Raw genomic sequence first — 14,278 nt, forward strand, 5'->3', positions numbered from 1 at the left:
GAGGCACCTGTCGGATCGTTTATACACATGCTCAATCTCCTCGCAATGAGAAGTTACAAATGTCTTTCCGGTCCAGGGATCTGGTTTCCCCATGTTACACCCTCTTGTACCAGCAAGCTCCCCGGAAACTTGTCTTTCAGTGTACCCCGCCCGACTATATCGTCTGCTTCTCTTTCCAACTCTTCTATATCCCATGTAGTATGCACATAGCAACCCTTAAGTCTATCCGCTCTTCCTCCGCCTAGCCAGACCGAGAACATGCCCGCTAGCTCCGGATTATCAAACGCAAAGGGCTTGAACATATCACTCGTCCTCTCCGTCCTCACAACCCCAGGATCTAGCGAGAAAGCCTTCATATCTGGGTATTCGGTATTGAGGAACTCGATGAGCCGGCGATCGGTTTGTTTCGCAATGCCATAGGAAGAGAGACCGGGGGTCACGACCGTGCCCGCACCGGATGTGATGGAGATGAATGTTCCGGTTGGTGACGGACCAAACGTGCGGATATATTGGTGGGCGGGAAGATGCGTGCTACGAAAGTTCGTTGTCATATCGGCCCACCACTCGTCGTTGTCGTCGGTCTCATCTATCCTGCTGAGATGTGCGGTACCGACGTTTGCGACGACTACATCGAGTTTGCCGAACTCCTCTCTTATTGAATCAAAGAGCCTGGCGACTTCGGCCGATTTTGTGGTGTCGCAAGCCATGGCCAGGATATGTGCTGTGGGGTTGAGTCGCTTCAGCCTGACGATGATGGGTTCGAGATCGTCTGCATCGCGACTACTGATGGCGATACCGGCGGCTCCCGCCTTTGCCCACGAGGAAGCGATTGCCCGACCAATGTCCTCAGAAGCGCCGGTAACGAGAACGTATTTGCCGGCGCCTGTGTATTGTACTTCTTCAAGAGCGGGATATGGTTGGCGATAGTATGTGCTAGTGAATTGGCACATTTTTGTGAGCATATCTGGGTCAATGTGCTGGGCGACCATGGCGACGATGAGGAACTGTGTGGTAATCTTCGGCGGATGTGGTGGACGACTTCCTGGATATCATCATCACACACCCCGGAGACGGTACCTCGCGCAATTAGCGTGCTATCAGCATCCGCCCGGCGCGATACCACTTCAGAAGGCATCTACACTCCCTGTGGTGTTGAGACAGCAGCAACCGGTCACCAGCACCTCGGTATCATCCTTCGCGTGCTTAACCCGCGGCCAAGTATACCTAAAAGACGATGTCGATGATGATAGTATGCAATCTAAAGCTCTTTCACATTTCTAGTATCTCTTTTGCTGCAGTATCACACATGTACTGCTTTGATAATGGTGTAAGGCTATACGACCAGGCCAGTCACACATTGTCTACGTTCTGTTCCCGCCAGAACAGGCAGGTCTGGAGCGATCTGGCAGATGACGTGCCGGAACCAGACACCAGTCTTTAGGCATCTGGAGAAGCAGATGTCTAAGTATAGAGCGCTTCTAGGGAGAAAGTGTACAAGAGCATCTCGCTTGTATCCGCGGCCTATAATTAGGCCGCTAGCATGCAAGTCGAAGGGCCCACTGCACGGCTAAGATACCGATAACAGGGTGGTTGGAGGCTGATCTATCCAAAATGTGGTCCAGACATTCGCCTTACGGTGTTGTGAACCAATGCGAAGCGATCAGACAGGTTGGCGCTCTCGCGTGTGAGCATTTGGGGGCCAAAAGTGCGGCCAGTTTTTACCGAACCCTTGTCGTCGGACGGTTAGATTCTGCCGGCTACTTCTTAACACGGAATGCAGCGCGAACATCGGACCAACACATGGAACTTCACGTCAAGTGCGATACCGAGATATCAAGCATCATTTCACAGGACATTACGCGGTGATTAAGGAGACAGCCCGTCTAGATCGCATTCGCTGGTAGTCGCGACAGCCCTACGCAACGACCACCTCCTGCCTAACAACCGCATCCTCCCCTTTCCTCGTCTCCTCCTGACCCCTCTTCCACACCTCCGCCCTCCCATAACTCTCCCTATACCCCCCCAAAATCGCCTCCTCAACCGTAATCCCCCCCCACCTCCCCTCCTCCCCCTCCCCCCTACAATTCGGCAAACAACCAACCACATACTCCGGATTCCCGCTAAAAAACACCGGAATACTATACCTCTCCCTTCCACTCACATTGATAACACGATGCAGATTACTCACATACCGGTCGTTACTCCACCGCATCATCAGATTACCTAGGTTGATGACGAAAGCACCGGGTGTGGGGGTTACGTCGAGCCATTCGCGTGTCGCGTGGTCGTAGACTTGCAGCCCGGAGACGGTGTCTTGGAGGAGGATGGTTATGCAGCCGAAATCTGTGTGTGCGCCTATGCCGCGGGTGAGGTGCGTGGGGCTGGAAGGTGGTTGGGGCGGGTAGTGCAGGAGGCGCATTGTTGCTACTGCGCCGGTGGCGAAGGCGTTGAAGTAGGTTTCTTCCAAATCGAGTGTCAAGGCGAGGACTTTTAGGATGTCTTTTGCGAGGGCGACGACGGCGGCGTAGTATTCCAAGGATGTGGCTTTGAAGTCGCGGACATTTGGTAAGGACGTAGAGGACGGCCATATGTTGGGTCCGGAGTTGAGCTTCTTGGCGAGGAAGTAGGGGTGCGTTTTTGGGATCTCGTCGCCGATGTAGAAGCCTTCTTTTAGTTCGGGCGTGGTGCCGGCTTCGAGGATTTGGGACTTGAGGAGCTCGTAGCCGCGGTTCCAGGTGTTGGTTGTGTCTAGATGGGAGTGTGGATGAGTTGATGTGTCTAGAGACCATCGTTTGGTGGTACTATTAAACGTACCTTTGTTGACTTTGTTCTTCTCTTCCAGTGGTAGATCGAAGAACTTTTTGTTCCAGTCCATCATCCTGTTTTGCAGCTCGATTGGCACGTTGTGACCCGTGATCTGGAAGAAGCCATTGTGCAGGCAGCAGTTTCGCACTTCGTCTACGAGCTGTTTCTTGGATGCTGGGTCGTGTTGGTAGAACTCTAGGCCTCGTAAGCAAGGTTTCGACTGCTAGGGCTGTTTAGCGGGTAAACGTACTTGAGAAGTCCAAGATGGGAGGCGCTTCACCGGCGTTTGGCATGGTGGGCTTTCTCGGTCAAGTTCAGTGGGGTATCAAGTTAGAGAGGGTGATTGAAGTGACCAAGTGGTTGGAATGTGATGATACCTAGGTACTTGATCGTGTTGGTGGTGGTTTCTGGGAAATTGCAGCGAGCTATCGAGACGCGTCGCCTTCAATTATACCACGTTTGATGTTTACTCTCGATTTGGCAATCATCGTTCCCCAGCATCACTTACCCCTCATGAACGCTGCGCTATCGATAACGGCGTCATGTTGTCGAAGATGGGGCAAGTGGGATTGCGAAGGCTTTCACCCCACTCTTGCTGTGAGCTTGTGATTGGCCACGCGACACATCATCTACGGGATGCATCATGCACAACAAGAGGCATTCTGCCAAGATCAGGATATGCTATTGAGTGCAGACTGCCAGATCGCACGTCTACAGGGCTTCTTCAACCACCACCATACTGTATCGCAGCCCTTAGTCATGCGAGTCGATAGCCCCGTCATCCTCGTCCCGCACATCGTCGAGCTCAAGGTCTTGTTGAGCCAACGTGTATATGCCTTCATCTCGGTCCTCAACGTTCATAGTTGTCTCGGCACCATCGCTCTCGTCACTCGCGTACGCTGTGGCAAGCCTCTGATCGTAATGCAGCTTCTGCCATTCATCGACAATAGACCTGGCTTCCTCTTTATCTCCATCATGACGAATGCCGTCTCGGAGCAGAGCAAACATTCTCCTCGCGATCATATACTCCGGTTCGTACGCGTATCTCTTCCACTCGACACTCACCGCTTCCTCCCACGAGCTGGCCAATCGCCGGTAATCAGCATCTTTTGGCTCATCTGCAGCTATCATCTCATCGTACTCGTGACCACCCGATACCCATAGCCAGAACGGCGCACGATAAGCGACGAACTTGGGGCAAAAGTGCGCGAACTGGGCATCCCAGTCCAGTAATCCGGTAAGCGAGAGCGATGAGTCGTGTTCAATCTCTACGAGCATGTTCCGCGGGTAGAGGTCGAGGTGACAGAAGTAAAACTTTTCTTCATCTGGGATAAAGCCCTTATCGTATAGCGTCTGTATGATGATATCGAAGCAGTACCATGGAGCAATGTCGCCGTCGTCAAGATCTTCCTCTAGTTTCTCCCATCGATACCTCTGGTGTATCAAGAACTGGCGTGTAGTCATAGCCTCAGCGGGGCGATCCGCGGGTCCTGAGAAAGCTGATACCGGGTCACGACTGGTGCCGAAGGCTTGAATTTCTGGTGTCACCTTATTGGGAGAATGTGGTAGTCTTGTTAGACTGGCAATGATACCTGCCTTGGATTGCTGAATAGTATGCAATTTCTCCATAACACGGACAACGATGTGCATAGTGTCTATCCTTTGGTTGATCGTAAGTTCAGGCCATATCAAGTTGAGATTTTGGCCGGGAAGATGGCTCTGTATGGTATACGTCCGTGACAAAGGATTACGCGGGTGCTCATCTAGATGTATGATGGGAGGTACGACAATGCCGAAATTGATGCGCGCGAACGTCAGAGTGGCCACATCATACCTCATGTCCAAGTCATCGCTTGAAGGCTCCCTTCGTGCGCTCCTGAGTATGTGGTACTCTGGCGTGTAAGCTTTGACGTAGTCTTCGTTACTGGTCAGGAATGAATGTATCCAAGGGATAGTAAAAGCGCGAGGAGGTAAAGGCGTGACAGTGATAGCTGTGATTCGATTGTAACCTCCACCGCGCAGACGTTCGATTCGCCAGGTTGCTCTGGGAAATAGAGTGGCGCAAAGTTCCGCGACTCTTTTACTGAAGAATTCGAAGGGCTCTTGACCATAGGCCACAGTAGATGTCTGAGATAGACTGGAGTCCTCCTCCTCTTCAAGATCCTCGTTACACTCTTCGTACGGAGCCTGGACGACGAGGTATCTTCGTATGTCCGTCACTTTGAACCTGGGATTGGGCATGGAAGCTGTAGGAGTTTGCGCGTCTGGGAACAGTGTCGGAAGGTGCGTGAGCAACTAGATTAGTGGTAAAACGCCCTTTGCAACCTACGAAGTTGAGTTTCGTGCGACACTGCGACTTTTCCAAGTAAATATTTGCAGGTGTTTGCAGGGTACGAGCGTTTGCACGTACCAGAAGATCCATAAGAAGCGGGCCGAAGAGCTCAGGCGCTTGACATAAGAGCGATCGAAGATTGAGGACATCATTTCAAAGAAGAATGCAATTCACGAACGCCAGAGAACAGGAAAGCTGATACAAGACAGAAAATTCTTGAACCCGCCGCCGTTGCCAGATGTCACCGGAATACCGTGACACGCGACGGTGCCGGATGTCAGGTGTGGGAAATCATCGTTGGCGTGTCTGCGCATAGTTCAACGAACTTGAGCACGCCGAGCAAGTGAATGACAAAAAGGGACAGCAATGCGACGCGATGAGTAGACTCAAAGGAATGCTGGGTGTTGAGATGCGAGAGATGACGGAATGTCTTCCGTCATGACGTCTTGTCTGATTGGCTGACGGAAGCTCCACCTTCCGTCGGCCGCCCCACCGTCGCATTAGTGTTGCTTGGTCATGCTCGACATAAGCAGCGCATTCTCCGCCAAGCCTCAGGTTAAGACGCGCCGGATTGTTAAACCTTTACCAACCAAGCAAGCTCACGATGGCACCCACACCAGACCGCCCCGAAGCCTCCCTCGAACATTCTCGTCACCCTAGTCGCGTTTTGCATAAAGCGCCCCCGCCCGACCCATGAAGACGCTTTCCTCCCTCTTCATCGCCATCATCGCAATTGCACTTGCCGTATACAACAACGAGTACATGCTCTCGAGACTTACACAATCACTGAGACACGTCACATCCCTCGCAAAGACCACCAAGCCCTTCTACAACGCCACCGAAGATATGTCGACCATGTTCCGCGGACTGCCCGTCATCCCCGACGAGAAGTTCACCACCGATGCGCCCCGCAAGATCGCAAAGTCTTTCCTTGCTGTCGAGCAATCCGAAGGCGCGGGAGCGAAAGTGAGGAGGAGTGTTGGCACCCCCAAACTGCGCAACTTCTCTCCCTTCCTCATGCTCGACCACTTTGCCATTCCACCCGGCGCAGGCTTCCCTGACCACCCACACCGCGGTACGTGATGAGCACGACGGAGTACTTAGGATCTACATACTGACTTTTTATTGCAGGCCAAGAAACCATCACATACCTCCTCTCCGGCGCCGTCGACCACGAAGACTTCGCCGGAAACAAGGGCACCATCGAGCAAGGCGACCTGCAATTCATGACTGCCGGTCGCGGCATTGTCCACGCCGAGATGCCGCGCCAAAACGAGGACGGCGCGCCCAACGTCGGAATGCAACTCTGGGTCGATCTGCCCAAAGAGCTGAAATCATGCGAGCCCCGCTACCGCGACCTACGAGCGAAGGAGATCCCCGAGACAACCGCGGAGGACGGCAAGGTGCACGTCAAAGTCATCAGCGGACAAGCGTACGGCACCGAGAGTCTGAAGGAACTGGCATACACACCCGTCTGGCTGCTCGACTTCACAGTCCAGCCCGGCGGCAAAGTCAAGCAGCCCCTGCCAAAGGGCTGGAACGCCTTCGCATACCTCCTCGACGGAACCACCATCTTCTCTTCCGACGGCGTATCGCGACCCATCGAACAATACCACAACGTTGTTTTCGAGAGCAACGGCGACAGCATCGAAGCATCCGTGGAGGAAGGTGCTGAGAAGCCATCGCGGTTCATTCTTGTCGCTGGTCTGCCGCTTGACCAGCCCATCGTACAGTACGGGCCTTTTGTGGTCACGTCAAGAGACGAGGTCATGCAGGCTATGATGGACTACCAGAGCCATTCGAATGGGTTTGAGAGGGCGAATAACTGGGAGAGTGAGATTGGAAAGAGTATGGTGCATTGAGCTGCTTAAATCTGGTAACGGTTTCCTTTTCACCTTCTTCTTCTGTATATACCAAATCACGATACCTTTATTCCTATTCACATTATTTTCTATTATGCCATTCGCCGTCTGATTCCCTTCTGTTCTCCAGACATTCATACTGCTGTCAGCTGCCCAGGAACAACACCACGCTGAGCCAACGTTGTCTCATGATATGTCTCGTGCGTTCTACGATTGTCTCGCTAGTTGTCTCACAGACCTACAAATATCCCACCAAATGCACGCTCCATCTGTTCCCTTCACAAGATCTAACAGACCTCCACCACAATCAATCTTTATCCAGGGCCGTCAGAATACAATTCAATGGCAGATTCATCCACCACTCAAGCTTCAACAAGCTCGACGCTATGTTCGATGTGTCCGCAGCCCGGCACGATAGTTTGCCCTGAGTGCGACTGTAGCCGATACTGTTCGGAAGCTTGTCAAGAGGATGACGGGCCAACTCACAAGCTTCTGTGCGAATCGTATGCTGACTTCCACCAGAGCTTGGCTCCCTCTTTAGAACACTTTCGCGCAATATTCTTCTCAGAGGACGGACCGGGGCCTGTCTTTGTATGGCTACGCATCGAAGACTGCAATCAGCCTGATCAGGCGATGATCGTCCACTGCAGCAGCGTGCCATTTCCACCACTGTCCCAGGTCCACGGATCGCCACAGTCAACAGGCGGTAACGACGAAAACCGGGTTCTCCAGCGTCCCCACGAACCAATCAGCCAAGTCGGATTTCTCGCTGCCGACACAAACGGTGAGATGAGATTCGCAGGGAGACCGACTGGTAGCGTTGGAAGCATTGATCCAGAGTTAGTGGGTGGCTACAAAGGGCCATTGCTATTCTGCGGTATGCGATACCACCTCGACATGATATCCTTCCGGCACATAGTCGACGATCTGCGCTCGTGTTGGTACGATACCAGGATCGATGCCGAGAGGCGGATACCAGGTCCCATAAAAGGCGTTCGTGTAAACTGTCTCGGCGACACTGTCATCAGCAAGCGACCAGAATACGAACCGATCAATACACTCCACCACACCTTCTTCGACACTGATCGCATCTTCAAGATCCCTGTAGGCGAGAAGATCGGTATCCCATTAGAGGTACACCTAATCGAGCCTGCTGTACCGTGGAGGAATCGTCGTCTTTATGGTGACACGATTATCCCCTTTTCACTCAATTTCGACGCGCGGGTACTCAACCCGGCGCAGTGGCGGATGATAACAGGCTCGATTATGATCATTCGCAGAGACCTCAAGCCGCTTCATTGCGCCCATATAGACGCACTGCGCGAGTACTGTGTCCGCGAAAGCTTCAGTGCCGCACAACTATCCGATCTGCCCGGAGGACCTCATGGCCCTAATCAAGACTTGACTCCATTTATCGACATCGTTCAGCAAGCAAGTTCACAGCAATTGCTGTCTCGTGCGTCGAAGCAGGGCTTTTCAGACTTCTACCTCAACTTCATGCATAACGGTGGACACGCGAAGTATGGATTTATTACTTCTCCTTACATAGTCTAGGGACCTGGGTTAGATAGCTAGATAGTGTAGGTATTGACTATGTTAGTCATGACGGATGATTGATGAGACATATGTGACTTTACAATCTACGAATCTGCAAGCTTCCTTTTCTACACGTGCGCATTGATCTAACTGTCTCTAACTGGACTCAAAGACTGACACACCCACTCGAGCTATCTTCCACAAAGATACCACCGTAGATTTGTCCTTCACCGCGGAGAGGAATGTGCTCTTGATACCCATCAAACACCACCGTCTCAGTCTCCGTAGGCTTCTTCGCAATACCAACCTGCAACTGCCCACCACCAGCATTGCTATTAGGCGTAGCCCTCGTAACCGCCTTCAACGGCTTATCACCCGCAGAGTAATAAACCTTGATCGTACTAATCACCTCGTCAGCGCCCTTATCCCCACCCAAACCTCATCGCACGAAAAAGAAAGAAGGCCACTTACTCCCCAACATAATCCAACTGCACCCCCAAATTCTGCCATTCCCCCCTCAATATCCTCGTCTGAAACACAAACTCATTCTTCGCATTCTGCACCTTCCACATCTCCCTCTCCTTTTTCGTATCTAGCCCTGTCCCGCCATCACCGACCAACACAACACCACCCACAAACATGAATTGGTTACCGCTGTAATCACCCTTCTCATGCCACACATTCATATACTCATGGCTCAGATTCAACGGCCTGTGCTCATCCTGCCGGATACTCCAATGGAATGTCACGACACCGTTATCCGATGCATCAGTCCCGGCGTCGTTAAGATCGTCTTTGAACAAGAGGCCTGCGCGGCGGAATCCCGTTTGCAGGTTTTCGCCTGCGCGGAAGAGGGAGCCGGAGTCGATTGTTACTTCGACTGGTTTGTGCAGGAGCGGGTTGTCGAAGCGCGATGGAGGTGTGGTCTTGGGAAAGAGGAGGATTGAGGACCAGGTGCGGTTTTCGCCTTTTACGTAGTCGGGGTTGTAGGGTGTGCCGCCGGTGGCTGTGTCGAAGGATTGGAGGGTTAGGTTTTTGGTGATGCGGCCGTCGAAGATTAGAGGGCATTTGATGTTAGTTTTTGGGGCGTGAGTGTGGGGGTGGAGAGGTGGAAGAGGTGGCGCGGGTGCGGGTGCGGGTGCGGGTGCATGTGAAAGTGGAGGCGGAGGTGCAGGTGAGAGTAATGGGGTTGCGAGGGCAAGGCCCAGGAAGGGGAGGAGGTGGAGAAGCTGCATGTTAGACTGAGAATTCTAAGACACTGCCGATGCTCACGATGCACATTAGTATATTTTATAGGCATCAAGTCAGCGTTGCGCTAGTGAGCCCTATGCATATTGGCTAATTAAGTAGAGCGGCAGAACACTATGGGCGAAGTTCTAGTGCAGCCACATTTTACCGGAACACCATTCGCACCAGGCCGACGGACCTGGACGCCGGATTCTTTCGCATCCTGCAACAAAAAACATCCTACTTGTGAAATACACTGGTTCTGCTTCTAGACGCGATCTGGAAGCTTCGTGACGCGATGTATGCATTCGCGCACTAGGCCGCATACGGTGAAGGGACATCCCCATACTTCCATCGCCCTTCTTCTTCCATCCACTTCGTCCAAAACCGCTCGAAACCCACTCTAGAAGCCTTTTCAAGTAACACGTCATTGTGCATCTCGAAAGCCTCGTCGAACTTGGAGGCTAGGTTCCACGGCTCCTTGCTGTCTAGAATCCTTTGAACTTGCCCACTACCGATGGAGTATAGATATGCCATCAGAGCCGCAATGTGAGTCACAAACAATGGCTTCTTGTCTTTCCTCGCGACACACAGACTACCCAGGCTGGCTGACCACTCAGAAGGGTTGAGTTGAGCGAAGCCGAAATTCCAAGCATGGTTCAAGCCTTTATAACCGCCGCTCCGATTTCTCCATGGCAGCGCTGGGGGTAAAGTGCGAGCGAAAAGATCGATACCGAGTTTGGACGCGATCCACATGAGGAGGCTCTCGTCCTTTTCGTAGAAGCCGTCGGTGACTTTGCAAGTCTCGAGTGATGGACGATCACTGATCAGCTGATCACCGATGCAGTTGATGCGCACACCAGGGATGTAGCCTTTTCTTTTGTCTCCAAGTTGGCGGAGTGATTTGTCGTACTCCATATACATCATGTCAATGATATGCCGGAAACTGGTCATGTCGAGATGTGCGCGGTGGCCGATGAAGAGTATGTTGCCTTTGCAGCATCCTAGCAGCTCGGGTGCGATGTTTCCCATGCTCTTGTTTGGGACGCCAGTCAAGCATAGTTGATCCGGTAAAGCTGGGCAGGCTTCAAGGCAGCCAAGCATGTGGATAGTATCGTGCGAGCGTTTTAATACACAGTTGTAGGATGAGTTCCCGCAGCTGACGAGTCCGTTAATCTGGTCATCTGGCGTTAGATAGTATTGCAGAGCAAACCCCTCATTGCCGGGCTGAGACATCATCCTCACCCATACCCATTCGGGCGCGGTCTTTCTGGCGTTGAAGAAGATGGCCTTGAACAGTCCAGGTTCAGCAGGGATCTGTGTCTTGTAATTTCGATAAGCCCGGCAGAGTAGTTGGTGAACGAATTTGTCGTCCTGCAGACACTCTGTCGAGCAATAGTAGCTGCATTTACATGTCGTACACATGCATGTAGCTTTACGGTGGCACATGCAGCAGAGGCGAGTAGATGGTCTCGAGACTTGATTCATGATGACGTCGTCGGTGTGATATCGATAAAGCCTACGATTAAGATAAGAATGAAGAATGAAGTGCTGGAAATACTAGGACAAAGTTATTAATCTCCTCTGGGAACAGAGGGGAAAGTGCGCGAACATGCGCCTAGCACCCACCAAGTGCTTTGACAATGGAAACCTTCCCATGGAAATAGCTCCGTTACAGCGAGACGTTGCAAACAATCTGCTGATGTGAAAGTGTTGAAGCCGCAGGCAGTGCACATAGCCCTGTGTATATGATCATAGCAAAGATGTCTATCATAGCCGGTAGAGATTAGTCATTTTTCTCTTCACTTTCCCGGGTTGGGGTTGTTGTTCGTTAACGCCCCAGAATTTGAGGAAGGTGATCGGTTTCCAGGTCCACTGCGCTTCGTCGTTCAGAGCATTGTCCAGGATCCACGTGATGACGGCGGTGAATGCGACAACCCCGATGGCGCTGACCCAATAGACCCAGAATTCACTTCGGTTCTGAGACCGAGCATGAAAAGTTAGTAATCGTTCACTGACAATATGTTCATGGTGATCTTACCGGTGCGTAATTGTCTTGCATACTGAACAAGCTGCTCGTATATGCCAAGGGAATGAACAACAGGGCGAGAAGATTGAGTCGTTTCACGCGCTTGGCCTCCTCCAAGTTCTGACGATTACCCGCGATCGATGCCAGTCCAGTCATGGCTTGGATCAGATTATCAGCCCTTTCTTTAAGGATCTTGAGACGGAAGTAGACGTATTGGAAGTCTTTCTCGCAGTCTTTCCACGTGTGCGCATGCAACCTGACGGACTTGTTGATCTGCCCATCTAGCGAATAGTCGAGACTGAGTAATGCATCTTCAAGATCGTCGCGATAGTTGCCGCACCGACGTGAAATAGTCTGCAAGCTCTTCCATTGACCCTGCTCTTCAACCCATGCGGTAGTAAGACGAAGCTCCAATGAAGGCAGCATTGCTTTGATGTAATCGACAAGCTGGAGGTAGTGCGCAGCGACTATCTTCTTGAGGAAGATTGCTGATGTACTGGGCGTAGCCCATTCGTCTTCGGAGAACAGATCGGAGTGTTGCTGGTAGTAGTGGAGGAGATCGCGCAGCATTGACGCATGCGGATGTCGTGTTTTGCTTTGTATTTGATGATGAGGGACGGGCGGAATGAAGTCAACATAGCCTTCCTGAAAGGGCGTGTTTTGAAGTTCGTCGCGTACATTGGCGATTGGACGAAGTGTGTTGTCGTCGGGATCGACTTCTTTGGGCGGAGGGCTTAGATGAAGCAGCTGGGGATCGCACAATATGACCACTATGTGAATTAGCTAATGTCATTCAGACCTTCCCTTACTACTTTGGTCTCCGGGACTGGTATCGGGCTTCTAAGGCGACAATATGCTTTCAGAGAATGGTCCCAGGATCGAGAGTGTGAAATTGACGTACCATCCCAGCCGCCATTCTCGGTCTGGCGAGACCACCAGCCGACTTTGCGACGTAGTATTCCGATCGTACTGTTCTCCTTCTGACGGGATGCTGTCATGCCCACATGCCGTCGCGTTCGCTCGCAGAAGAAGTAGCGGTTCTCGAGCGCCTTGTTGAACTGTCGCAACTCGCAATACTGGAGCTGGAAAGCTTGCCGTGGGTCAAGCAAGCTAGGTTGGGGCAGCGCATCGCTCACCGGTGTAAAGTCGTTACTCCAGACACATGTCCTCTCTTGCCGCTGGAAGAATGAAGGATCCATGAAAAAGTGACCGCCGACGGCTGCGACAAAATCAGGTGCCAGACCCTCCATGATATAGATGCGCCGACGGTTGTGGTTGTGCCCCGCGGATTCAAAGTGCCTAACAAGCTCTTTCTCGCCTCTAAATTCAGTCGTTGTGAAACCAGATGCCCCAGTAGGAGGAGCGTCTAAAAGCGCGACGAGCGCGTTGCCATATTTCAGTGGCTCATCCTTGTTGTTTGGATCGGCCTTCTTCAGGCCAGGATTGGACCCGCTCAAGGCCTCGATATAGTCGCGATATTTGCCTGCTCGAGATTAACGACACCTGCAAATGGCACTTGGACAAAACATCATCTACCATTAGCACAGAGCCACGATCCAATCGGTGGTTCTTCGCTTTTCAGCATGTTTGGGCTTGGGGTGACCGTCCTCGAAGTTGCAGCAACGGATGTTTTGGTAGCTTTTGGAGCCCCGGCGATAGTCGCCATCTCGACTGCGTTGACGCCGTTATTGGCCATTGATGCAAATGTGCGTAGTGTGCCCAATGCCAGAGCCCGGACAAGGTATTAGCTCTTGAGAAGCTGACGGAAAACGTGTTGATGCTAGGGGTTCGGAACGCGTCGTCGTGAATAAGACGGGATGAAGGAAGCGAGCCTTCGATTTTCCGAAGGGGCCGCGGCTCTGCATCGAGGCGGAGCTTTGTCTGCATCAATTGGGGGCCAGAATTGCGCCACGTCATCCGTGCATTCACAAAGTTCCGCTTGTGGACGCATGCTCAGGTTTTGTGTCTGTATCGCAGGCACATTGAGGCTGTGAAACGCGGCCGGTGAGTATTGGGAGGCGGGGAAAACCTGAGGCAGCCTGGGTAGTTCGCGTCGCTCGCCGCTGCGCATCTTCAGGAGTCATCGAAGTCTCTTCTTGATACGCATTGCTAAAGTCATGACAATATTCGTGCAGCGACGCTGTGGCTTGTCGCAGTTAATTACGCAGTCGAGGCAGCACCTAGGACTAGACTAAGGTGGAATTGGAGAGGCTGGGGCAGGTCACGTGAGAGATTAGCGCGTCAATCTTGCGCGCTGTTCCCCGAACGCGTTCACTGCGAGTTGCCACGGCGAGAAGTCTACACATTTTGTCACATTATCATCCCCACTCCATCACCGCAGCTTGAGAGCACCGTAGGCATAGACCTACGTATGCATCGATGATTTGCACAGTCACGAGTCGGAGCGCAGGCTTCACCTTATCTTACCCCGCATGCATGCATGTGGCACGACCTGGAGCATGATGTCGACTCCGGCACGTTTGAGGC

The 14,278-nt window shown here is 52.2% G+C and overlaps 7 protein-coding genes across 7 annotated transcripts; 2 read left to right on the forward strand and 5 right to left on the reverse strand.

Moving 5' to 3' along the window:
• Window positions 1-53: 53 nt before the first annotated feature.
• On the reverse strand, window positions 54-989 carry J4E85_009155 (uncharacterized protein; the record flags this gene model as incomplete). Its single annotated transcript, XM_051473379.1, has 1 exon — window positions 54-989. One exon carries the CDS (start codon window positions 987-989, stop codon window positions 54-56), a length of 936 nt encoding a protein of 311 aa, XP_051323042.1.
• Window positions 990-1,915: 926 nt separating this feature from the next.
• J4E85_009156 (uncharacterized protein) lies at window positions 1,916-3,098 on the reverse strand (the record flags this gene model as incomplete). The annotated part of the gene is made up of 3 exons (XM_051473380.1): window positions 1,916-2,748; window positions 2,815-3,000; window positions 3,056-3,098. The coding sequence occupies 3 exons, from the start codon at window positions 3,096-3,098 to the stop codon at window positions 1,916-1,918; spliced, it is 1,062 nt and encodes a 353-aa protein (XP_051323043.1).
• Window positions 3,099-3,558: 460 nt separating this feature from the next.
• J4E85_009157 (uncharacterized protein) lies at window positions 3,559-5,046 on the reverse strand (the record flags this gene model as incomplete). Its single annotated transcript, XM_051473381.1, has 1 exon — window positions 3,559-5,046. One exon carries the CDS (start codon window positions 5,044-5,046, stop codon window positions 3,559-3,561), a length of 1,488 nt encoding a protein of 495 aa, XP_051323044.1.
• A 784-nt stretch (window positions 5,047-5,830) lies between these two features.
• Window positions 5,831-6,999, forward strand: J4E85_009158 (uncharacterized protein; the record flags this gene model as incomplete). Its single annotated transcript, XM_051473382.1, has 2 exons — window positions 5,831-6,212; window positions 6,269-6,999. The coding sequence occupies 2 exons, from the start codon at window positions 5,831-5,833 to the stop codon at window positions 6,997-6,999; spliced, it is 1,113 nt and encodes a 370-aa protein (XP_051323045.1).
• Window positions 7,000-7,896: 897 nt separating this feature from the next.
• On the forward strand, window positions 7,897-8,566 carry J4E85_009159 (uncharacterized protein; the record flags this gene model as incomplete). Its single annotated transcript, XM_051473383.1, has 2 exons — window positions 7,897-8,519; window positions 8,554-8,566. The coding sequence occupies 2 exons, from the start codon at window positions 7,897-7,899 to the stop codon at window positions 8,564-8,566; spliced, it is 636 nt and encodes a 211-aa protein (XP_051323046.1).
• Window positions 8,567-9,002: 436 nt separating this feature from the next.
• On the reverse strand, window positions 9,003-10,794 carry J4E85_009160 (uncharacterized protein; the record flags this gene model as incomplete). The annotated part of the gene is made up of 3 exons (XM_051473384.1): window positions 9,003-9,764; window positions 9,949-9,961; window positions 10,091-10,794. The coding sequence occupies 3 exons, from the start codon at window positions 10,792-10,794 to the stop codon at window positions 9,003-9,005; spliced, it is 1,479 nt and encodes a 492-aa protein (XP_051323047.1).
• A 738-nt stretch (window positions 10,795-11,532) lies between these two features.
• Window positions 11,533-13,376, reverse strand: J4E85_009161 (uncharacterized protein; the record flags this gene model as incomplete). Its single annotated transcript, XM_051473385.1, has 4 exons — window positions 11,533-11,742; window positions 11,804-12,561; window positions 12,693-13,274; window positions 13,328-13,376. The coding sequence occupies 4 exons, from the start codon at window positions 13,374-13,376 to the stop codon at window positions 11,533-11,535; spliced, it is 1,599 nt and encodes a 532-aa protein (XP_051323048.1).
• Between the last annotated feature and the right edge of the window lie 902 nt (window positions 13,377-14,278).

Source organism: Alternaria conjuncta (assembly GCF_024043145.1).
Source record: "Alternaria conjuncta strain BMP 0040 chromosome Unknown scaffold_15, whole genome shotgun sequence".
Lineage (NCBI taxonomy): Eukaryota > Fungi > Ascomycota > Dothideomycetes > Pleosporales > Pleosporaceae > Alternaria > Alternaria conjuncta.